This window comes from Lithobates pipiens, unplaced genomic scaffold, assembly GCF_037356315.1.
Source record: "Lithobates pipiens isolate NorthernLeopardFrog02 unplaced genomic scaffold, aLitPip1_a1.2 Scaffold_8, whole genome shotgun sequence".
Classification (NCBI taxonomy): Eukaryota; Metazoa; Chordata; class Amphibia; order Anura; family Ranidae; genus Lithobates; species Lithobates pipiens.
The window spans coordinates 522,918,457-522,944,499 of record NW_027507903.1 but is presented as its reverse complement, the minus strand read 5'-3'; the positions used below and the strand labels follow the sequence as shown (position 1 = coordinate 522,944,499).

General features: G+C 43.4%; 1 protein-coding gene across 2 annotated transcripts in view; it reads left to right on the top strand.

Moving 5' to 3' along the window:
- The first annotated feature begins 1,503 nt into the window (after positions 1 to 1,503).
- The window catches only part of PRNP (prion protein (Kanno blood group)), a 60,474-nt gene continuing 35,934 nt past the window's right edge, over positions 1,504 to 26,043 (top strand). Inside the window, exon 1 of one of the 2 annotated variants that reach the window (XM_077469488.1) lies at positions 1,504 to 1,668. In XM_077469488.1, the coding sequence (XP_077325614.1) occupies positions 1,519 to 1,668 (150 nt within the window). In that variant the 5' untranslated portion in view covers positions 1,504 to 1,518. The remainder of the gene's footprint in view (positions 1,669 to 26,043) is intronic. The other variant, XM_077469489.1, reaches the window with a different exon arrangement.

The following is a 26,043-nucleotide window of genomic DNA, read 5'->3' as shown; positions in this document are numbered from 1 at the left end:
GGTTGTGAATGATTAGCAGACTGCAGCAGAAGGGCAGCAGTCAAGTATAATATTCTTTTTATATTTGGAAAAAATAATATTATACGTGTACAAGCCTATTACCATACCACTGATACCAGTCCTGAAAATAACCTTTGTGGAACTAATAGTAACAGCTACTGATTAAACTGACCCTCACTGCCTCACACACTGCTTCCTGCCTGTCCCTATATAAACTGACAAAACAGAGGCTACTGGAACAATAATTGAAATAGCACTTTTGTGGACCTGATAGTAACAGCTAATGACTAAACTGGCTGTCCCTGCAGCACACACCGTCCTGTCCCTTTCTCTAAACTGACAAAAGACACTCAGGCTGTTGCAACAATCACTAGCACAGCACTGCCTATCCTGAACTACACCTTACACCTATACCAGTCCTGAAAATAACTTTTGTGTACCAAATAGCTAGCGATTTGGGTCACTGTAATCTCTCCCTGCTCCACACAGCAACCTCTCCCTATAGTGACAGAAGAAAGAATGTAAAATGGCCGCCGGATCGGGTCTATTTATAAGTTAGGGGGAATGTCCAAGTGTCCATGTGCGGTAATGTCTCAATTGGCTGTCCTGTACCCCATGATGGATGTGTCATTATAGGTCAAAGTTCTTTTACACAGTAAACACGGAAGTCCGCCGGGCGAACGGCGCCAATAGTCCGCCGAACAGGGGGACCGCGAACAGCCGAAATTCGCCGCGAAACGACCGCCGGGCGAACCGTTCGGCCATCACTACTGGGAAACACTTTTTGAAAGATAAAAAGTGCAATTTATATACAACTATATAGATCAGACCAAAATGAGGGACGATTGAGGGGGGGGGGAAGAGGGACAGAGGGACATTGCTCCAAATCAGGCACAGTCCCTCGAAATCAGGGACAGTTAGGAGCTATGTTATACTATGTTATAATCTGTTCCAGAAATCCCAAGTGATTATGAAATCGCGTTAAAAACAGACAGCAAAATAAATTGCATAATGTAGGGGGCCAGAGCTTCTAATGATAGTTCTCTGTTGAATTACTGGCTACTTGAATATGTGTTGCTTTTACGCCTCATTTTTACCCTCTGCTGCTGATGACAAGCTTTTAGGATTAGAGCTGGAAAAATACCCTTCTCAGCTGGCTATTGGTGTTGGAGTGATGCAGAACCTGGAGATTGGACAGACACCTACCATACCCCTGGACACACACCTACCCCCATGTCCGTCCTACCAAGACAGCCCTGCCATTCCCTCGGTGCAGAAGGTTTAGGCTCTTTCCATGAAATCACAAGTAAGCAGCAGGGCCATCTTTATCAGTGGAAAAAATGAATTAATGAAAAACACCCTTCCGCCTAAGTTCCCAGAAAATGAATGTCAGCTTTCTAGTAACCAAGCTCTGTGAATAAACCATAACCTTTCGTCTCCCTCACGCCATTCAGACGGATGTAATATCCATTATAGAACAACGTGCTCCCTTCATCCCTTCCCCCTCAGTGAGGATCAATGTACCAGTCCCTCCCAGTCCTCTTCACCCTCCTTCCCAGTCCTCTTCACCCTCCTTCCTCTGCCTTGTATTGTGAGCACTCCCTACAAGCTTCACAAGCAGATACGCACAGCTCTGACAGCAAAGGTAATCAGCACACCATAGACAAGGTAATTGAACTCTTCTCATATACCTGACCCCACCATTCTTATGTTCTAGCTTATGTTCTGTTTACTGGACAAAAGCTACCATTTCTGACTTGATGCTCATTTTACAAGGTGTTAAAAGCTTGCAATCCATTTTATAGCCTGGAAATCTATATAAATAATTAAAGGGTGTGGATATTTAATGGCGCAGTACACCCACCGCCTGCCCAAATGGAACAGCTTTATTGCTATATAACAATGGCATGTCTTATGCGTCTTTGTGCCAGTGTATTATTACTACTATTATTCACTCTTAATGTTTTGATAATATTTCATTTAATAATTCTATTTAAGAAAAAGGCAAAAAGCATCAGTTTTTTTTTTTCTACATGATGCAGTTAATAATCTGTAGACTTCACCATAATTTAGGATTTATCGCAATGCTTACATCCATCATACTGACTTACGACATCCAGGATCCCATTGATGTATTCAGTGATGCTCCTGAAATGACCGTAACAATAGACTTCAGTCAATTGCATTGTGAAAAGCCATAGAATGTTTGGTCAACACAGGATCACTATGGCAAGAGAATGAAGTGAAGAATCGTCTTCTTTGATAGTGGGGTCCCTAATCTATCGACAGTCAGAGTATGCAGCATACAGCTTCATTTATTGTATGTGGTCTCAAAGGTTGGATTCATACAGCACTGTTACAATGTTTTTATGCTTCTAGGTAATAGGGGAAAGGAATTATATAACCAGAGCTTTTTTTTTCAGCTGGAACATGGGCGTACGCAGTTCTGGCACCTCCAGCAATGAATGCATATGCCAAGGGGTGCCTAGATGTACTGGAGTGTCTATTGATGCTGGGGGTCCTAATGTCACTGGGGTGTATCTATTGATGCTGTGGAGGGAGATCTGTTGTTTCTGGGAGACGGCGGTCAATTGTTGATGGGAGAGATCTACTGCTGAGCTGAGGGAGGGGGCTATCATTGCTGGCTGCTGGAGAGACTATTGATTCTGGATACTGGGAAATCTATTGTTGCTGGGTGGATCTAGTGTTATTGGTTATTTTCTTGTGGGGTGAGCTATGGTGGCTGTTTGGATCTAGCGTTGTTGGTTATTTTCTTGTGGGGTGATCTATTGTTGTTGCGGGGATCTAGTGTTATTGGTTATTTTTTTGTGGGGTGAGCCATTATGGCTGTTTGGATCTAGCGTTGTTGCTTATTTTCTTGTGGGGTGATCTATTGTTGCTGTGTGGATCTAGTGTTGTTGGTTATTTTCTTGTGGGGTGATCTATTGTTTTTGGGTGGATCTAGTGTTGTTGGTAATTTTTTTGTGGGGTGAGCTCTTGTTGCTGGGTGGATCCAGTGTTGTTGGTTATTTTCTTGTGGGGTGAGCTCTTGTTGTTGGGTGGATCTAGTGTTGCTAGGTTATTTTCTTGTGGGGTGATCTATTGTTGCTGGGTGGATCTAGTGTTGCTGGGGAGTCTTTTTGCTACTGGGAGGGATCTGTTGTTCCTGGAGAGATCTATTGTTGCTGGGGATTTCCACAGTTGCTGTGAAGGATCTATTGTTACTGGGGAGATCTGTTGTTGCTAGGGGGTCTATTGTTGCTGGCTGCAGGGGACCTATTTTACTGCTTTTCATTAGCAAATTCCATACAAACTACTTAGCACCAAAAATGATACTTTTCTGCATTCTCTAGGTAAAGTGTAGAACCAAGGAATGGTGCTCGTAGGTGGGTAGGGGGCAGATACTCAGGAAAGGGGGAGTACCTGCACCTATTCACTGAGAAAAAAAGCCCTGGATATAACCCTCTGAATAAATCTATGCAATGGGTACAAGGCTGTTGTTTACTATGGATACTGACAATATGGTCGGGATCCTTCCAGAGCCTAGAGTTCCCTGTGATGTCAGCTGATAGCGATCTATAGCCTGCTATCAGGTGACTCTGGGTGACAGGAAAGCAAAAGTATGCGCACTACTGTGACCCAGAAGAGACTTATGACCAAAAAAGATTTGGCCATGCTTCTTTTTTAAAGAGAAACTTCAGTCTCCCTTCATTTTGAACCTTCCCTCTCTTTGACATTGCCATCTTTTTCAATCTGGCACCATGTGCGCAGATGTGCTGGAGGGCTCTGGCTGGATTTCGGGTCTTAGCAGAGCCCTGTGGCACATCTGCAGTCAAACATGTGCAGTAGGGTTGCCACCTTTTCTTCAAGTCCTACCCGAACACTTTAGCGGCGCACAGCTATTTCTTTGTGGCCTCTGGTGTAAAGGGGAACTCTGATGCAAAGGGGGCTCTGGGAACCCTGATTTACCTTAGTGTACTCACTCAGAGGCAGGAGACAGAAGAAGGGAGACTTCAGTCACAGGCAGGGATGGATGGTGAGCTCACTCACCCCTTGACAGTCAGCAACTCTCATCCAGATGTATCTGAGCCTGCTGGACTTTAAATTTCCAGCACCCACTCTCCTTTTCTGAGGCACAGCCCTGGGGATTGGAGTGTGGGCAGACGCAGAGGGGTAAGGGTAGGAGGAAGAGGTTCAGATCGAGCCCTCTCTCTTCTCCCGTGTGTGTGTGTGTGTGTAGGGGGGGGGGGGGGGGTGGAATTGTTAGTGCTGGCTTTGGGCAGCATGAAAGAGAGTGTAACAGACACATTCAGCTTAGACAATTATAGCCAACAACCCTGCTGGGAAGCCATAGTCCAGTTTGAATAATGTGTCTGGGTTTCAGGCAGTCTAAAAACCCTTATGCATGATTCCAAACCCGAACTGTCCCGGACAGGTGGCATCCCTAATGTGCAGACATACTGAGATCTGGGACTTTCATACCTTCTCCATCCTAGCACACACACAGGAAACCCCTGCACATGCACAGATATACCGTAAGGCTATGCTGGGACCCACACCCTGACATCTGCACATGCAAGGAATTCAAACACACACATGCGTCTGCCAGTATAATTGCCTTCTTGGAGCAGGGGGCGAATGGCATTCTTGCCAAGGTAAGAAAAGAGGAAGTGCTGCACTGCAGCCCAAAACTGTTAAACACTTTAAAAAAAAAAAGATCTAATTGTGGGAGAGAGAGGGGGCTGGAGGCAGGTGAAAATAATTTGTTTTATAGGGTAAAGATCTGATTAAAAATCTGTTAAGGCCCGTACACACGATCCGAAATTTGAAAGTAAAATTTCATCGAACAAACGATCCGCCCTTTTTTTGGATCGTTGGTATGGTGCTTTCAACAGCCGATTGTGGTTTTCCGTCAGACAAAATCTGGATGTGCAGGCTATAAAATATTTGTCGTACGTGAACTCAACATCCGATTTTTGTTTAATTAGTATGGTTTTCGTACTAAAAAAAATTTAAGTGGAAGACTACGCATGCTAAGAAACGAAAGACTACATCCAAAACGAGTCAACACATAACGTCACTTCTGAAGTTGTATTCGTACGAGAATTTTCGTATGGTGAGAAACCTCTTCACTTTCGACGTGAGACTAGCATGCAACAAAAAGCAGACGTTTGGTCATCCGAAAATATGATCGTGTGTACGAGGCTTAAAGAGGAAGTAAACCCTGATGGGTTTACTTCCTCTTTCATTCCCTGCAAAGGTAAAGAATAATGGACTACTATGCATCGCATAGTAGTCCATTATGTGTCACTTACCTGACACAGGAGCCAGCGAAGTCACCGCTGTCCCCTGTAGTCCGGCGCATCCATCTTCTCGGTGTGTCTCGCTACTCCGCCGCTGTCATTCGGCGAAGCCGCGATGACGTCACTCCCGCACATGCGCACGGGAGCCGCCACGCGCGGCATATCACCGTTGACGGGTGCCGCGCTCAGTGCGCCTGCACGTCGCTGTCTACGGCGCATGCGCCTGTCTTTCGGCAAATATCTCCTAAACCTACACGGTTTAGGAGATACACCTTAATCTAGGCTTACCCGTAGGTCAAAGTGTGTTGTAAGGGTTTACAACCACTTTAAGTGTGCTTGCTTTTAATAGCAAGCTTGGGCGATAAAACTAAACTCACATTATACTTATATGTTATAATCACCTGTCCCAGAAAAATCCAGAGTGATCTTGGAATTGCGTTAAAAACAGCATAATAAATTGCTCAATATCCAATCATCCACACTTACTATTAGTCCTTACAGAAAAAGAGAAACACCTGCTGCCACAAGACAATGTCTCAACTATATCAATACACATAAACCCTTATCAAGGGGAACCGAGCTATAGCAAATATGATAAACCAATAACAGCAAAATATATATAAAATTCTTATCCGTGCGAAAAAAGTCCCACTTGTTATAAAGTCCAACATGCCACAATAAATGATAGCATAACTATAAGTGTCTTCCACTCTGGTGTACCCAAGATACTCACACTGCACTCACCAGATAAAATGGACTCCTTGAGTGAACAAGAGAGTCAAGTAAGGCCAAAAGAGGAAAATCTCACCGGCAAGTCTCCAACCGGCACCCTTTATATGCCGATGACACTTTATTTTCTCATGGACCAGAGATGCAAGGCAAGTCTTCATACAACCATAGAAAACACTTTCCTCACAGACAACGTTTGACTCAAACCCCCCACTCAGCCGTCGGCACTGTGGGTCGTAAACAATGTAGTGATAATATAAAGTACCGGGAAAGCGCTGCTTACGGTAAAAATCCTCTCTCCAATGACACCAGATGCTCCCCACAGCAGTGATCTTTCAGCCATAGGTGTGCGCAGCCTACTGCATTGGGGGTGTGCACCCCAAAGCTCAAACACACGTTTTTCTCTGAAGCCTCAGATGCAGTTGATGATTTGGTCTGTGCTGCGCGGCTTCCTGGTCATTCACAAACTGAAGCATAACAAATACAGTTTACATTCAGTTATGAATGGACACAGTGAGCAAGTGTGTTCATTTGGAAAGGGAAGGGACTGGTAAATTACATATTTACTAGCCCCTTCCCCTACTCTACATCCTGAAACATCCCCCGCAGCAGAGGGAAGCTAGCTGCACTGCAGGGCAGGGGGGGGCGGGCAGTAGGGGGAATTGGCACAGCACATAGGGATTATGGTTCAATAACATTTTTTATTGTTTGTTTCAGACATATGTATAGACAAAACAAAAAACAATAAAAAGAGTAGTAAAATAACAAAAACAGGTCCAGGTGCCTGACAATAGGCCTACTGGACTAATAAAGAATGTTACATAAAATTGTCAATATAGTGCAAACTGTTGGGTACAACCTGGTGACTTGAGGTTGCACCCAGAGGTATATTTGCCAGCTTAGCACACAGTGATTAGGGTGTGCACCACCTGGCATACCCCCTGCACATGTCCCATGCTTTCAGCACTGTGGGGGATGTGGCCCCTGATCCATTCACAAAACTAATAGTATTTTACATCTAGAATACAAGGCGTGTAAATGGGCAATGGAGACCTGTTATCCTCCCATTCACAGAACACCTTGCATTCTGGGAGAAAAAAGTTTTGTGATTGAAAGAGAAAACAGGAAGGGAAGGGTAAACAACACAGGTCCTTCACAGTTGCAGCCGCTGCTCTAAACTATTTGTTTGCAATCCTGGCATTCTACCCTAGACGATTCCCCTGTTTCAGGTTCAGCTTTGTAGCTTTTTGTATTACCTGCCAGGACAAGGGATTAGCAGAGTGATGGTAAAAAGATGTTGGTGTTGTCCAATGAAAAGACTGGAAGCAGTGAGAGAAGCTGCAAAGCTAAACCAGGAAATGGTCCTGTCATTTCTTGGCTGCGCTGTGCGAACCACAAGACTGACTGAATAGAATTGCCAATACTTTTGGCAGATAAAACACAAGTGATCTGTCAGAATTTATCCAGCCACAAAGTTCACTGCAGTGTTAAAATGTCTGTCAAGCTAAACGTTTATTCATTTTGGTTTTTAAATACAGTAAAACCTTGGATTGCGAGCAGAATTCATTCCAGAAGCACGCTTGTAATCCAAAGCACTTGTATATCAAAGCAAATTTCCCCATAAGAAATTATGGAAACTCAAATGATTCGTTCCACAACCATTTATTCATAAGTCCTTCAGTTTATAGTCCATATAAAAAGATTATACTAATGTGATGAGTTGTGTAACCATAAAATGTCCATCCACAAATGTTAGCCTGCACAAGGGGACTAGAAGCAAAATCCAGCAGGAGCTACAGAGCACAAATGTTAGCCTGCACAAGGGGACTAGAAGCAAAATCCAGCAGGAGCTACAGAGTATAAAAGAGAAGAGAGGCGCCTCTAAGTGTAGCAATATGTTGCTAAATGTTGTACCTTCATTAAATGTAACGATATCGCTACACTTAGAGGCACCTCTCTTTTATACTCAGTTGTGACATGACGCTACTTGTATATCAAGAATTTGCTTGTATATCAAGTCAAAATGTATTTAAAATTTTAGTTTGTCTTGCAAAACGCTCTCAAATCAAGTTACTCTCAAACCAAGGTTTTACTGTAGGTGGGGAAGGAATAAAAACCCCATTTTGGTTTTAACTGGTTTCAGGGACTCCGCTATAGGCATTTCCCTCCACTCCCTCTTTGGCAAATGTTTGGCTAATGTGGTCAGCAGGACAGGAAGTGAAAGTAAACCTATGACAGCAACACAGACAGAAATACAGTTGTTAGTAGTGTAAGGGAGTGCTAGAACACCAGATATTTCTTTCTTATTGTCCTTGTTGCAGAACTTTGCTTACTTCCTGGCTGGTGTGAGTAAATCTATCTAATGATCCTCCAAAATCTTTTGGGGGTTCTAGCCCTTCCTCATGAGCAAGTGGCACTGCCACAGGTTGAAGGCCTTCCTTTCACCTGCTGTAGGCTTCCAATCAGAGCTAGTTTGGTACCCTATGCCATGGCTTGTAAGGGGATTTTAGGAGAAGTTCTTCTATGAAACAATGTACCTTTTCATTTACTACATTGGTTAGTGGCTGTTGGAGGGGCATTCTATGTACAGGTACAGAGCTGATTGAAAGGGATACCCATCACAGTGCAGTGACATCACAGGACATGGTATTTAAAGGCATGGCATGCAGATTGGCACCAAATGCTAGCTACAAAAGCACACTGGTGCCATGGGCAAGTCTAAAGTTGTAATGACATGCGGCCTGCCAAGTTTGAGAGTCAGCTCATGGAAGGGAGATGCAGGAGTGTTTTTGAGCCCATGAGCAAGCAACTTGACCAAATGAAGACATAGAGAGCATGCTTCTGTATCGCCGGTACTCCTAATGAGTGCGCGCTATGTGTTTAAATTTAGTTTTTGCTCAAAACTGTAGTGAGTTTTGTGGCTAATTGTGCTAAATTGTACTTTGACATCAGTTTGGCAGGGCTGTATAGAAGTTCTGCCTGGTCATAGGTGGGGTTGTACACCTGTGGGAAGCTTTGGAACGAAGTCTGGTTGGACGCATTGGGTACCAATCTCTATCTCGGAGCCAATCAGTGGGCGCGTTTGTCTCACTGCGTAATCTGGGAAAGGGTACTTAAGGTGCTGAAGTCACGTGGTTCGGGGTTCTGGTCCAGAAGTTGTTGCTGACTCCGTGGTCCTGATCCTCCTGACCAGCCCCCGGGGGCCCTCATTGCCTGGTGTGCGGATCCATCAGTTTCCGAGCCTCAGAACTGTCTAGTTTGAGGCGCAGTAACTGGAAGGAGGATTCTAAGGTGTTCCGGTGCCGTCTCGGATTTGGAGAGGCCCAGCAACTCGTACACGCGACCAGGGGAGGACTCTTCAGTGAGAAAGCCACGCACAAGGCTGGCTGCTCGGTAAGAGCCTGGAAGCTGAGCTGCCATGGACATTGATTGAATCCTCAATTCTTACAGTATTACCAGACCGGCTGAAAGATTCTGGTACAGTAAGAAAAGTTCCTACTTCTACCTTTCCAGTTGTACCTAAGTTTCCAACCAAGTCTGTATGAGAGACTTTGAAAGCTAGAATTACCTGTTGGCTGCTAAACCCAAACTTAAGGATTTATCCAACAGCTAAAGAGTCCAGTTGCGAGCGGCTGTTCCCTGGATTGTGTACATAGAGAGAGACTTTTATTGAAGTCAGCAGTTCCAAGCACCTGAGCTAAACTTTACCCTGATACCCTCTATTCCCAACTTAGAGACCAAGTTTGTTCAACTGTTTTATGCAAAATAAAAATCCTAACAAGGAATTCAAGTGTCGGTCTCTACAGTTACTGGGTTATCAACCCTGGGAACCCCTAGACAAGGACAACGAGTACGAGCTGGAGGAGGTAATCGGTAAGCCCAGAAAAAATCAGCAGCCCGTTCAGGGGTTAGTGCTACACTTCCAATACCAGAACAATTGCCAAAGTATCAATGATTATGGCCTTGAAGTAGTAAAAGTTATAGTACCTGTTACCTTCTGTCCCTGCAACACTTTAAATTCCATTTTAGGGGTGAAGGTCCTTTATAATGATGCTTATCCTAACTAGGCCACCAAACCGGGGTACAAGCTGCTTTGCTTAGGTTTCTCTCATGGCTCTGTTCCTTTCTATAGATTCTTTTTGGCCCCATTTTAAATATTGTCCTCATTTATAAATACCCACCCTAAATATTGTCCTCATGCATAAATGTCCACCAAACACATGTGTCTGACTACAAGCTAATGTCTTCTGAAAATGATCCTTCCTTACAGCACAGTCTTGCCTTCCCGTTCATTTGTTGCCCATGTCCGTTCACAGAGCATCACTCTCAGAGCTTGGACAAGGGGAGCAACACAAAGAGATTGGGGGAAGGGGATCTGTGTTGGGTGGGGGGATTTGTGGGGCAGCAGGGGGTAAGAATTGTTCTAGGAGGGGAGATTTGTGGGGGGTGTACTAGGAAAGGAGGGATTTGTGTTGGGAGAGGTGGATCTGGGAAGAGGATTTGTGATAGGAAAGGGGATTTGGGGTGTTTGTGCTAAGAGGGGAATTCTTATTCGGGGAGAGGATGTGTACTCGGAGGGGAAATTTGAGGAGTAGAGAATTTGTGCTAGGAGGAGTGATTTTTTTTTTTGGGGGGGGGGGGGGGGACTTGAGAAAGAGAGAAGATTTGAGGGGGGATGGGGGGGCAAATATTTATGCTGGGAGGGGATTGCAGCAGGGGCTGAAAGATTTGTCCTGGGAGGAGGGGGAATTTATGCTTAAAGCGGAGTTCCACCCAAAAATGGAACTTACGCTGATTGGATTCCTCCTCACCTTCCGGTGTCATATTTGGCATATTTCAGGGGGGAGGAGATACCTGTATAATACAGGTATTTGCTCCCACTTCCGGGCATATATCAATGCAGGCTCGGCAGTGATCTACGCCATGTCCGCCCCGCTGTCTTCTGGGAGACACACAGAACCCAAACAGGAACTTTCTTAACACATAATGCTAAAATATCTTGGGGGGCGGGGGGATTTGACATGTTCGCCCTGGGCTATAGATGGCCTTGTCCTGGCAGTGGTCACTCTCACCTCCTTCTTTCACAATCTCACCTTTTCTAGCATAGCTGTGGACATTTTATGAATGAGCTGCTCATGTCCCTATCAGTTTGTTAGAGCACTCCAGGACCTACCTGATTATAAATGTTACATTAAGGTCCTGCTATAAAATATTAATATTTCTATGTAGTCAGTAAATGGCTTCCTGGCAGCAGGCAGAGCCTGCAGAACAAAGTAACCTATTCACTAGGCACACTGGTTTGGAATCTTTTAGAAAATAAAATGACTCAGGAAGATAGGCATTGCCAGGTTTAGGCAAGCATGGGCATTCTTACAATCCGTCACCTCAGCAGATATCACGAGAGGGTTCTTTTTGTCCTACGCAGATGCTAATCCAGTCAGTGCTACAAACACCCTCACTTCCTCTGGTCTGTGCTAATGACTCTGCTTGTACTGCATGGACAATTCAATGTTAATTTCCACTAGGCAAACAGGAGATGCATTAACGTTAACGGGCGAGCTCTAACGTTTCCATAGTGACGATTCCACTTCAATATTTCTGAAGTGGAAACACATCTGAGTGTGTTATTCTGTATTTAAATCCATAGATTTCAGTTTAAACATAAATCATAATACTGGCTGCTGTGATCTACTAAAGATTACCAATAATTCAGAGCACATTTCTCCGCCATGATTGCTTTTTAGTTCTATTGAAGTCAGGCTGCGGTTGTAATTTTCCTTGCAGTGTGTTTGTGTATAATAAGTAGAGGGAATTGCAGAGAGCAGATGGTTGAAGTCATGGGTTGCTATGGAGACGTCTATGCATAAAGGCTTTCAAGCCAACCTCTTATAGATCTCAGTGTTGTATAGAATGCTCTACACAGGGACGGCCTTGTTCAGAGTGTTATTTAACGCGTTCGTTCCTGGAGCTTCTGGATCTAGTCTTCTTTTTGCCAGTTTATACTTATATTGTATTATTTTTCCTATACTGTATATATTAATAAAGACTTGCTTCTAGGTGACATCATATTTTGCATGCCAGGCTTGTAAGTAAATATCCCAGGGCCCACACACTGGATTTTTAAAGCCATTGCATCGCCTTTGCACATAACCAAGGAAAGGACCTTTTTCAGCCTAATCGGATTGATCATCATCACAGGGCTGGTAGTTCTCATTAGTATGTCAAACACAACAGGAGAGATTTTATTAGCATTACGCATTGTGCTAATTAATAGACATTAAAGCAGACCGTGCCGTAAAAAGGCAAAAGGACAATATATCAGGGCCCCTTCCTTCCCACATAATTAATAGCAGCTTTAAAGTAAGGAAAAAAAAAGAAACTATAAAGAAAAAGTTATAAAATATATTTATCCTGGCTTTAGTACTGTAGGGGGTAAATCCACCATCTTTTCAGCAAGATCCCAGGGAATGGTGAGTACCCCAAGTCTTGAGATTTGACTCTGTGGAATTGTACAGGAGCACATCCCTAAAGGATTTAAGCCACCCATAGACTGTTGAAATCACGGCCAGTTCAGCAGGAACCAGCCGAGATTCAAACTGTGTACAGTGCCTTGAAAAAACTATTCGTACCCCTTGAAATTTTCCACATTTTGTCACGTTACAACCAAAAACGTAAATGTATTTTTTGGGAATTGTATGTGATAGACTAGCACAAAGTGGCACATAATTGTGAAGTGGGAGGAAAATGATAAATCATTTTCAATTTTTTTTTACAAATAAATATCTGCAAAGTGTGGCTTGCATTTGTATTTAGCCCCCCTGAGTCAATACTTGCAGAGCCACCTTTCACTGCAATTACAGCTGCGAGTCTTTTTGGGGATGTCTCTACCAGCTTTGCATTTCTACAGTGACATTTTTCTCATTCTTCTTTGCAAAATAGCTCAAGCTCTATCAGATTGGATGTGTCTGTGAACAGCAATTTTCAAGTCTTGCCACAGATTCTCAATTGAATTTAGGTCTGGACTTTGACTGGGCCATTCTAACACATGAATGTGCTTTGGTCGAAACCATTCCATTGTAGCTCTGGCTGTTTAAGGTCGGTGTCCTGCTGGAAGTTGAATCTCCACCATCTTTTGCAGACTCTAATGCCACGTACACACAATCGGAATTCTCGTCAGAAAAAGCTCCGATGGTTTTCCTGACGGAATTTCCGACGGAATTCGGCTCAAGCTGCCTTGCCTACACACGGTCACATCAAATTCCGATCGTTTATAACGCGGTGATGTACAACACGTACGACAGGACTAGAAAAGGGAAGTTCAATAGCCAGTAGCCAACAGCTTCTGTCTCGTAGTTGAATCTGAGCATGCGTGATTTTTGGCGTGTCGGAATTGCATACACACGATCGGAATTACTGATAGAACGTTTTTTCCGTCTGGAAAATTGAGAACATGCTATCAATTTTTGTCTGGCGGAAATTAGGACAGCTAAATTCCGATGGAACATACACACGGTCGCATTTTCCGATGAAAAGCTCTCATCTGTCTTTTTCTGGCCAGAATTCCGATCGCGTGTACACGGCATTACAGGTTTTCTTCCAAGATTTCTCTGTATTTGGCTCCATCCATCTTTATATCAACACTGACCAGCTTGCCTATCCCTGCTGAAGAAAAGCATCTCCACAACACTGCCACGACCATGTTTGGGTCATGGTGGGGATGGTGTGTTCAGGGTGATGTTACTTTTCCGCCACACATTTAGACCAAAAAGTTCAATTTTGGACTCAGCTGACCAGAGCATCTTCTTCCACATGTTTGCTGTGTCCCCCACATGGCTTCTAGAAAACTGAAAACAGGACTTCTTATGGCTTTCTTTCAACAATGGCTTTCTTCTTGCCACTCTTTCATAAAGGCTCAACTAATAGTTGTCCTGTGGACAGATTCTCCCACCTGAGCTGTGGATCTCTGCAGCTCCTCCAGAGTTACCATGGGCCTCTTGGCTGCTCTGTGATTAATTCTCTCCTTGCCTGGCCTGTCAGTTTAGGTGGATGGACATATCTTGGTAGGTTTGTAGTTGTGTCATACTCTTTCCATTTTTGGATGATGGATTGAACAGTGCTCCCTGAGATGTTCAAAGCTTGGGATATTTTTTTATAACCTAATCCTGCTTTAACTTCTCCACAACTTTATCCTTGACCTGTTTGGTGTGTTCCCTGGTCTTCATTATGCTGTTTGTTCACTAAGGTTCTCTAACAAACCTCAGAGGGCTTCACAGAACAGCTGTATTTATACTGAGATTAAATTACACACAGGTCTACTAATTAGGTGACTTCTGAAGCTAGGGGTATCAGAGTAAAGGGGGCTGAGTACAAATGCACGCCACACTTTTCAGATATTTGTTTGTAACTAAATGTGAAAACCATTTATCATTTTCCATCCACTTCACAATTATGTGGCACTTTGTGTTAGTCTATCACATAAAATCACAATAAAATAGAATTACATTTTTGGTTGTAACATGACAAAATGTTAGAAATTTCAAGGGGTATGAATACTTTTTCAAGGCACTTATATTACTATAGGCAGGCTAAATGTACCCAATCGATCAAACAACTTGGGTGCAACCAGCCTGTTGGATTTTACATATGTTTATTGATAGCGGCTGTTCTAGCTGCTAGCCATTCTCTCTGTGATCTCCTGGCGGAGATGGCTCCTCCCCCAAGAGAACACAATAGTTCCATGGGAGAGTTTCCCCCATCAACACTGACTGTGTTGATATCGGAATCAAGCGATTTTGTCTATGGCTGGCCTTAGAATACTCAATATGCACTGGAATCTTGTTGGAGCGGTGATGATGTTACCCTTACAGGTGGAAGCAGAGAAATGTTAAGTATATTAATTAAGCTTTTAGTTTGAAAGATGCTGCAGATATGACTCTTACTAGACAAGATGGTGCTGGACACATTACTGAGCCATTTTTTTATTTGATTGGAAAACAACAGGAACACACAAAGACAGAAAATTGCACCTTAACCAGGTAGTTCCATAAGGAAGATACTTACAATTTTCGAGCATTACACATAATATTAGTACACTACCGCCAAGTGGCATAAGTACTAATCACAGTATAATATATGAGAATGGCTGTTGCACCTTTGTCTGCATAAACATCATGCCAACATTCTTTTGATACAGTTTTTTTTTCTTTATGCTACAACTGTATGTGTTAAGGGGGAGGAAGCTGTGATATATTAAGCAGACCATTCCTTTAACGGAAAGGATGAGGCATCACTTCATTTTTTACATTTTTATTAAATCCCCTATGGGACCTGGTGCATGTAGCACTTGTTCCTATTCTGATCCTTAGCCCCTTTGTGCATTAAAAACACATCTCTACTTCTGTTTGTGCTATGCTTTAGCTCCACCCCAGGTTGAAGCCCAATTTATGGGGATTTCTATGGGGAAGCTATAGCACAGCACTGTAGCCATTGACCTCTCTCTAAGCCCTTGTACACACGGTCGGATATTCCGATAACCAAATCCGTCGGAGTAATTCCGACGGATTAATTCCGGACGAGGTCTGGAAGTGATGTTGCATACACACGGTCGGACTAAGTTGTTGGAAAATCCAATTGTACATAACGTGATGACGTTATTTTGTTACGACAGGACTACGTTCAGGCTAGTAGCCAAAAGCTTTGGTCTAGGAATTTGATCTGAGCATGCGTGGCACTTTGTCCGTCGGAGTAGGCTACACCTGATCGGAGTATGTCCGATAGGAACATTTTGTCGGAAAATTTTACCGGCAAGTTGGAAAATTTGGTCCGACGGAAACAGTCCGATGCAGACCACACACAGTCGGATTATCCGACAAAATGGTCCGATAGGACACATTCCATTGGAATCTCCGACCATGTGTACAAGGGCTTAGATTCCCTTTATGAACAGATCTGTAGTGCTGAATGTTCATTCATGAATTCAAAAGTAATTAACCAGCTCTATGAATCTGTGATAGATCTCTGGTGAAGAGTACATTTAGCAGCAGCCACAGATCTATCTCACATCCCCAGATCACTGACTTATTGTTGTTTTTGAATTTATTAATGAGCAGTCAGCACTGGCAAGCCTGTGTTACTGGTCTGCAGCTGCTAGTAAACATATACTGTGCCAGCAAATCTGTTACATATCACCACAGTATTAACTGTTTATTCATAAACTGAATAGTAAACATGCAGTGCTATGGGGCTATGCAATAGATCTGCAGCTGCTAGTAAACATGCTGTACATTGCACTGCAGTGCTGGCTGATCTTCAGCTTGCTTTGTGAATTAACCCCGCCCTTATGTGTCCTAAATGGCGATGTTCATCTCCAGTGGGTGCCTGCTGCCGGAGACGAACGCTGTCCATTACTTCTTAACAAATATTCATCTCCTGGCTAGCAGGGGGTGAGTGGTCCTACCAAGCTACTCAACAATTGCAGGATGGAACAAGTGCAAGTCATACTGTATATGCATTTAGACTGCAGGTGATTAAAAAATAAAGTGATATTTCTTCTTTAAAGATAATTGTAGTGTTTAGTAGTACAGTTATCCTTAAAATTGTATCTTACCATCTATGACCCCCCCCTTCCTCCCCCAAGTCTGCCATTTACCTGTTCATGTTCCATGGATATCTTCACTGTAGGGGATCACCATAAAGAGTATCCTGGCCATGGCACATACATGCAATTGATTATACATTCATTCCTATATTAGGTTGCTTGTTGTCTTTAATGGACTATGGCCTTCACATAGGAAAGAAGGGGAATAGATTTACCATGGCAAGGCTGTGTGCCTCCTAACTGCCCCAGAGTGAAGATACAGCTGTAGTCTTTGGCCACATTCACTGGGACTTGTCCTGTAATGCTGAAGTTATTTTGCTGCTTATTTAAGCAGCTTCTATTTACTTAACCAAATAATACTTGGTTTGAATCATCCAGGTTTGTAAAAGCTTTATTTTAAAATCAACTGAAGTTATTCATTTCAAGTACTTAGAGTGGGCAGCATAACCAATAAATGAAACCTTTCGTGCACCATGCTGGAGTGTATTCTTGTGGGTCACTTGGTGATCCTGCCAGTAACATCAGGATACTCTCCATGGTGAGCCAACACTTGTTCATTGTACTGTATGTATAGAGGAGCAAAGTTTTCACCCTAGGACAAGAAGTGTGTTAAAGCAGAACTAAACCCTGCTATCCTGTCATGGATCTGCAATTGCCATGCTGCTGCACACATGACCAGTTATGATGACACCAGCTAATCGATGTTTTCACAGTTTGGTTGAGAACACAAGCAAGTGGGACAGTTAACATTCCCAACATGCTGAAAATGGAACTGTTTTTTGAAACCGTTAAATCGAAGGGTTTAGTTCTGTTTTCAGACACCCTTCCTCATTTCTGTAACACGGGGAAGGTGTCATGTGACAGTGGGAGCCAAGAACAATTCTAACCGATAACATTCAGCAGAGGAAGAATGTGCAGGAAGACCAAATGGGAACAAATAGACATTTCTGGGTTACGGTATACATACATTTTCATTTACAAAAGGCCTATTTTGCAATATAAAATAAATATATTTCATTAGCAAAAGTAGAGTTTCCCTTTAACAGATTACATAATTCATTCCATTCCTTACTCTAGAACATCATTCTGCTTCTGCATATTGGCAGATTATATTAAGAGTGCACACTGACAACATAGAGGAACGCTAATATGCTTTAATGCTCAGAGATAAATGTGCAAAGCATCCTTAACCCCCTCAATGCCGGACTCTTTAATACCCTTCCTGCCCAGGCCAATATTCAGCTTTCATCGCTGTCGCACTTTGAATGACAATTGCGTGGTCATGTAACACTGTAACCATATGACATTTTTACTTTTTTTTTTTTTTTAGACAGATAGAGCTTTCTTTTGGTGATATTTAATCACCACTAAATTTTTTATTTTTAGCTAAAAAACAAAAAAAGATTGAAAAAAAAAAACGTATACTTTGTTTCCGTTATAAGATTTTGTACATGAGTAATTTTTCTTCTTCACTGATGTGCGTTGATGGGCACTGATAAGGCAGCACTGATGGCCACTGATGAGACGACACTGATGGCCACTAATGAGACGGCACTGATGGCCACTAATGAGACGGCACTGATGGCCACTAATGAGACGGCACTGATGGCCACTAATGAGACGGCACTGATGGCCACTAATGAGACGGCACTGATGGCCACCAAAGAGACGGCACTGTTGGCCACCAAAGAGACGGCACTGTTGGCCACCAAAGAGACGGCACTGTTGGCCACCAAAGAGACGGCACTGTTGGCCACCAAAGAGACGGCACTGTTGGCCACCAAAGAGACGGCACTGTTGGCCACCAAAGAGACGGCACTGTTGGCCACCGAAGAGACGGCACTGTTGGCCACCGATGAGACGGCACTGTTGGCCACCGATGAGACGGCACTGTTGGCCACCGATGAGACGGCACTGTTGGCCACCGATGAGACGGCACTGTTGGCCACCGATGAGACGGCACTGTTGGCCACCGATGAGACGGCACTGTTGGCCACCGATGAGACGGCACTGTTGGCCACCGATGAGACGGCACTGTTGGCCACCGATGAGACGGCACTGTTGGCCACCGATGAGACGGCACTGTTGGCCACCGATGAGACGGCACTGTTGGCCACCAATGAGACGGCACTGTTGGCCACCAATGAGACGGCACTGTTGGCCACCAATGAGACGGCACTGATGGCCACTGATGAGGCAACACTGATGAGGTAGCACTGATAAGGCAGCACTGATGGCCAGCGATGAGGCAGCACTGGTGAGGTAGCACTGCTTTCCTTTCCTGAGACAGTGACAGCGCTGAGAAAAGGAAATGCCAATAACCATCATTTGTTTACTTATGATCAGCTGTGATTGGACACAGCTGATCACATGATAAAGAGGCTCTTTAGCCTGACTGTTTATGCGCTGTGTACAAGGGACAAAGCTCACCCCCGATCGATGCGCTGTACAAGAGCAGTTCTGCTCAGCTGTCATTGTACAATGGGTCAGACGGGAACCTGTTAAGAAACTATTTAATGTAAAAAATAAAATAAAAAGATTACAGGGCCAATAGGTAGTGGATGTGCATTAATTAGTTGTGGAAAGTTAGGTTATTGTTTAGTGTCACTTTAATGTGCTTTTACTGCTTTTTCTGAATATGTAAATCTTTTAGTGTGAATGATCTAACCAACAACTCGCTATGACAGCAACAAATTCTGTTAGAATTACCACCAGTCCGTAAATAAGGAAACTGGAAGCAATTAGGACCAGCTCTAAGCTGACAAATGGAGGTACCCCAGTCCTCAGAGAATGTGAACGCTTCCCGCAGACTGCTCTATCCCCGGCTCCATTCATCTGTGGGCTGGAAGATTTCCCAAGTCAAAAGCGAAATGTAACAAAAGGGTCGGGGAATACTGGTGATGTCATTACCCAAATATTGACATGCTTATATCTGGGAAATACCTTGAGTCACGGGGTGCATTACAGCCCCCGCTCTCAGGCTGATTCAGAGGAGTGTGTACTCACTTTGTTGCAGCAGCTGCTCAGCATGGATTCGATTTTATTTTTATTTATGTTTGATACATTGTTTTTATATTTTGCAAACAGGGTTGTTTGTGTGTATCCATAGAGGAGACTACAGGAGTGATTACCAGCTGACTCTGGTGTGATGCTGGCTATAGAAAGTGGGTGGCCTCTCGTAAATAATAAAAGATGATCTTTTCTAAGAGTGCAGCTTTCCAGATGTTTTCTCATTTACAGCTGGCTCTTCTGGGTATTGGACTATCTCACCCAGGGACTTCTGCCTTGGCTGTGCTGACCATCTGCATAGGTGTGGAGTGTTTTGGCTCCCATGCCCCAGCTGCACTAGGTTCCTCCCAACCTGTTTATATATATATATATATATATATATATATATATATATATATATATATATATATATATATATATATATATATATATATATATAATGTATGTGTGTGTGTGTGTGTATGTATATATGTCCACTAACGCCACCGATTACATCACTACAGGAAGGCTTAGTCTAAAAAAGAACCTAACACCCACTTACATAATTCCCTATTACCACACTCTTCTGGGACAGAGCCACCTAGTGGCAGACTAGCTAACTGCATCTGATTAAAGCCCCACCTCCTTTACAATGCCAATGCATTTCAGTGGTTCAAAAGACCTCCACTATGAGGGCTACAGTTCAACAAATAGACCTTAGATTAGCATTGTATTTTTAATAACCATAGTTATGAACTAAATTAATAAAGTCTTAGCTGATAAAATGAACATAAAACAATAAAACTCCTAAAGTGACTCCTTATGACTAACAGACACTAAAAACGATAAAAATATCAATCTTAAAGGCTCTTAGCTGGCTAAAAAAAGAATTAATTTATAATGAAGTGCTATTACCAATATGAAAATCTGGACTTTTGTCAAAAGTCAGTAACTAAGCTCCATCCATTGTAATCACAAACCACTTTACCTGGCTGCTGACATTCAGAGAGCAGTAACACATGACTATCACAGGAAGGGCTGTCTCTGCTATGTAGACTGTGACTTGCAGCCACCCTTTACTTTTTCTATCTTTTAATATAGGCAAGATGGCAGTGTTTAATAGGGGCATAACTGGATCTTTGAGGGCAGACTGGAGCAGAGTTTCTGTTCACTGATTATATATCAATGAACTGGTTTTAAGCTAAATAGTTCATATTTAGCAGTGGTTTCTGCAAATACTGGCAAAGGAAACTGTTAATATCTTCATTAGCATCAGTAGCTGAAGCTTGCTCATTCCAAAACAGGCAAGGTTGGGGATATTACAAATACTTTTGGATGTGCAAAGGGAGGCGTACATATCCAGAGTGTGGAATATATATAGCTTATGCCCTGGGTACCACTTGAATAGGGGCTCTAGCTCAGCCCCTATAGATATGTGGACGGTAGGTGAGTGCTGGTGTGTTAGGCACCCATAGTGGGCCACCATCACACCCGTTGGCTAATAGTGGATCAGAGTAATGGGCACAGCCCTCTCTCTGCACAGTGCCTGGCTCTGCTGGTACTGGAAAAGATCCTCCCCACTGAGCTTTACAATGCGGATGTCATAAGGCAGTGCCTGATTCTGGTGGTGTGTGTGCCGAGGATGTTGCAGCCCAACACTTGAGATTGGGGGATCTAGTCTATAATTATATAACTGAGACCCCACCGTGTAATGGGGATCCTATTATTTTGCCAGGATAGCATTATATAGAGATCCATTCTATACCGGGAATTCAATTTGTACCAAAGATATTTATCACTCCAGCTGTTCTGTCTTAATCTACAGGAAGGAATGTAACCGGCAATCTGGGAGAGATACTATGTAATAGTATGATAGGGCACCAATACAGCTTGGGGAATGGGGTGTAGTCATGGTGTCATATGGCAGTTTCAGTGTTGTAGTGTCAGTAGGGTGTAGTATTGGTGGTCTGTAATAGTGGTGTGGTGAGTGCAGGTAGTGTTGGTGTGATGGTGTGTAGTATTGGTGGTCTGTAATATTAGTATGGTGGTCTGTAGTGTTGGTGTGCAGTATTAATAGTCTGTAATATTGGTGTGGCAATCTGTAATATTGGTGTGGTGGGTGGGGGTAGTATTGGTGGTCTATAGTATTGGTCTAGTGGTCTGTAGTAGCTGTGCTATCCAAAAATAGACATTGTGCAACATTAGAGGGACTATTCGCCATTCTGTGGGTCTGCAAAAGTTCACCAACTCACAGAGACTGCAGAGATAGGGGGAGAGCATCGTCCCAGTTTGAGCATTGCTAAGGACACAACCTAGAGTCTGGAGCGACTGTATGTTTTACATAGTTCAGTGGAGGATTAGCCTGGGTCAGTAAATCCACAACTTTCTGTTATCAGATGTTTGAACAGGGACACAATTTTAGTGGTTGACATAGGTGCTATTTTCCATAGATACGCTCCTAGGTGTGCGGAGGGTAGGGAGAGACAGGTAGGGTTGGAGGTACGTTAGCTTTGAAGTAAATATGAGTGAAGAGAGATGTCAGCATGGGGGTAAAATGAGTGGGGGAAGGAAAGAGCTCTACATGGAAGGTAGGGTGGTTTAAGAGGGATGGATGTCAGTGTGTTGGATGAAAACATGGGAGGTAAGATGGATGGGGAGAGAGATGTCAGTGTGGAGGGTAAGATGGGTGGCGATGGAGAGATGTCAAGGTGGGACATAAGAAGGTTGAGGAGAGTCGGATCACAGTGTGAGGGACAAGATGGGTTGGGGGTGGGGGTTGATGTCATTGTGGAGGGTAGGATGGGTTGAGAGGGAGAGATATCAATGTGAGATGTAAGAAGATTGAGGAGGGATGGATTCCAGTATGGGATAAAGTGGGTAGGGAGGGAGAGATGCCAGCATGGAGGGTAAGGTGGGTGGGAGAAGCCATTCAAAAAAAAGTCACATGAGCATGTATAATGTCGTAGAATGTTGCATTGTCCTGTACGTAGTGTCAGAAGTAAATTTAGCAAACATTCAGCCAGAAGGAGATGAGGAGGGATTACTAAGCAGGAGGGTGAGAAGAGGGAGCTATCATGTGTTCTGGGAAGTGTGACATCAACGGCTGGAAATAGCTGTCAGCTACGTTAATAATACACTTCTGTGCCACCCTCCTGCAGTACACAGTGTAATGGGGCTCTACACATACACATTCATCACATGTTAAGAAAAATGGCAGCAGCACATCTAGTTTCAAACAAAATTATTAAGTGGGTCACCCAATAAAACGGTTGAATACTGATGTCACTGATTATGTAAATCTAGAATATTTGTGTAGTGTTAACCCCTGCAGGAGCCGCTGATATTGATGGGTCCTCTGTTCTGCCACGACTCTTCAACCGCTCTGTCCACACTGACACACCCCGTTAGAGGTAGAGAACCATGTACGCCTGGACAACTTAAAGTGGTGATAAACCCCAAAAAAAAATTCTGCCAGCCCCTCCGTTCTATCAAGCCATACTACACTGTTTACATTTGTATAAAATTATGCCTCTAAAATCTTTTTTTCAGTTTGTTTCTGGCCGGCCACGTAACTTCCAACCGCTCTCCTCCCCCGATCTAAGGGCTACAACAGGAGGGACAGAGATCCCCCTCTAACGTCAGCCATGGAGGTCAAGCGACCGCTGTGCTATCCGCTCAGCCTTTACTTCTGTAGCCCTTAGATCAGAGGAGGAAGGCGACCCAGGGTCATGTGACCCTAGAAACAAAATGAAAGAAGGTATTTAGAGGCATAATTTTATATAAACATGTGCACAGTGTAGAAAGAAAAGGGGGCGTGCGCCTGAATAGGGGGTGGCAGTGGTGGCCATGGATAGATTCATGCAATGCATGAATCTATCTATCTATTGGTGATAGAGGGGGTGCCTGGAGATTGGGGGTGCCTGGAGAGAGGGGGTGGTGGATGCACCGCCACTGAGTTCCACACAAGATGGTACCTAACCCCGTATAAAATAAACTCTTCGATCCATTGATCTGGGGTTGCCCAGATCAAGGTAACTTTTTTTTTTTTATCTCATATATATCTTTATTTGATTTTCAAAATTACAAAACATACAAAATACACAAACCTATTACATTCAAACGACATATTGAGGGGACCTTCTAGGCTCCCCCTACATAACAGTTTTATAGGTCTATCATTTAATCACCCCTAATCTAACAAACACACCCATCGCACCTCCATACTTCTGATACCTCCATCACTCACCACTACATCCGTCCCTCAGCAAGATGCTTATCCTTAATCCCAAATTTCTGGTCTCACCCACATTACCCCATTCATACAAGTTATTATTTCTCTATCCACAGTTTCCAGATCTTATCATATTTGACACTTCCTTGTTTAATATATATCGTCGTTTCCTTGAGAATGACTACATTCATACTTTGTTCCCATTCCCTACAGGATGGGGGGGCAAGGGACTGCCACCTCTGGGCAATTAGTCTCCTAGCCTGGAAAAGGCATCTCAGCATTGCTAACTCTGTATCTCTCGGTTTACCCTCTCCCTCTATCCACCCCAATACACACAGTAAGGGGTCCATATCCATTTGAATTTTAAACACTCGACCAATAGTATCCACTACCTCCCTCCAATATCGGAATCATTTTAGACATTTCCAAAACAAATGAATAAGATCCCCCCTATTCTTCTGCATCTTGGGCAAGTGTTGTCTTTACTCCGACCAAACCAAAAAAGTTTTTGTGGCGTATAATAAACCCTGTACAGCAAGAAAAGATGCAACATCTTCTGGGGTGGGGAGAGCGATACCCATGGAGCTACTTCAAGAATCCTTTCCCATTGCAATTCCGATATGTCCCCAACGTCCTTGTGTCCTCTTAGCACAGTATCCCCTAGCAAGAATAATCTAGTCTCAACCCTTCACCCAGGGAAAAAAAGTCCTGTCTCTCCTCCTCTGTAGATAAGGATCTTGGCTCCTGTAGTTTGGAGTCCTTCCCTCTGCCATTCAATGGTATTGTGCTATGCTCTTTAGGAAACTACACTTCTCAGTGTCCTCAGTGCAATACAGCAAGATTTCTTTCCCATGCTCCAATTGGTTCAGACTTTCCTGTTCCTTGATTGGCTCAAGCTCTCATTCTTCCTAATTAGCTCAAGCAAAACATTAAAAATACGTGCCTATACTGTTTATAATCCAATAATACAGTGGGGGTTATTTACTGCAAGTGCACTTGAAAGTGCAGTTGCTCTAAATCTAAGGGGTAGATCTGAAATGAGTGCAAGCTCTGCTGATTTTATCATCTAATCATGTGCAAGCTAAAATGCTGTTTTTTATTTTCCATGCATGTCCCCCTTGGAACTACAGCAACTTTACTTCCAAGTGCACAAAAGTGGATTTTCCTTTAGTAAATAACCCCCCACTGTCTTACCCTGCTCTCCACATGCTTGGTTGCTCTCTGTTATTTGGTACTGTGCCTAAAATCAGAGCCACTAGAGGCCGATCTGCTGACGGCCTAAAGATTTACTGCTGCTCGAAGGGCCTCTGGGCTTCAGCAAAATTGCAGCCTCAAGCAAAAAGAAACAGGAACAATGCTGGAGACAATACAGCACACACTAATTTTGGTAGCATAATTATTATTGTGAAATGTATGTTCCTTGCTTAAGAACATTATCTTTATCAAGTTGTTATGGGTAAAGTTCCGCTTTAAGCAGAAGGTTAAATTGGAATATTAACAGTAGTTTGACAGTAATGATAGACCCAATCACGAAACTCTTCAGTAAATCTAAAAGTCATTGTTGTGCCGCGTACACACGATCAGACTTTTCGACGGACTACCATTGGATATTACGATCATGTATGGGTTCCTGCTGACTTTTTTTCCGCAAAAGTCCGATGGACCTAGAAATAAAACATGTTTCAAATCTTTCCGACAGACTCGAGTCCGGTCAAAAAATCAGTTTGTCTGTATGCTAGTTCGATGGACGAAAACCGAAGATAGGGCAGCTACTGGCTATGAAATTCCTTATTCTAGTCCGGTTGTACGTCATCATGTTCGAATCCGTCAGACTTTGGTGTGCTTGTGTGTGGCCAAGTCCGTTCACTCGGAAAGTCAGTCGGGAAGACCGCTGGACCTAGTCCGTCGAAAAATCCGGTCGTGTGTACGCGGCATTACTCTGTCACATATGCTTCTAATGAAGGCCACAAGTGACCAATTTACTACAAAAAAACAATGCCGAAAAGGGCCCTGGAGCCAAAAATAAAGTACACATACACACCAAGGGATTCCTGGTCTGCTTTCACAAAAGCAATATTTAGGAAGGACAAAGAAAGGAAAACCTATGATATGTCAGCTCCATGTAAAACAATAAGGCTTTATTTACAGAAGCGCATAATCTGCTACCTACCTCCCTGCAGAGGGTTGTATTTATG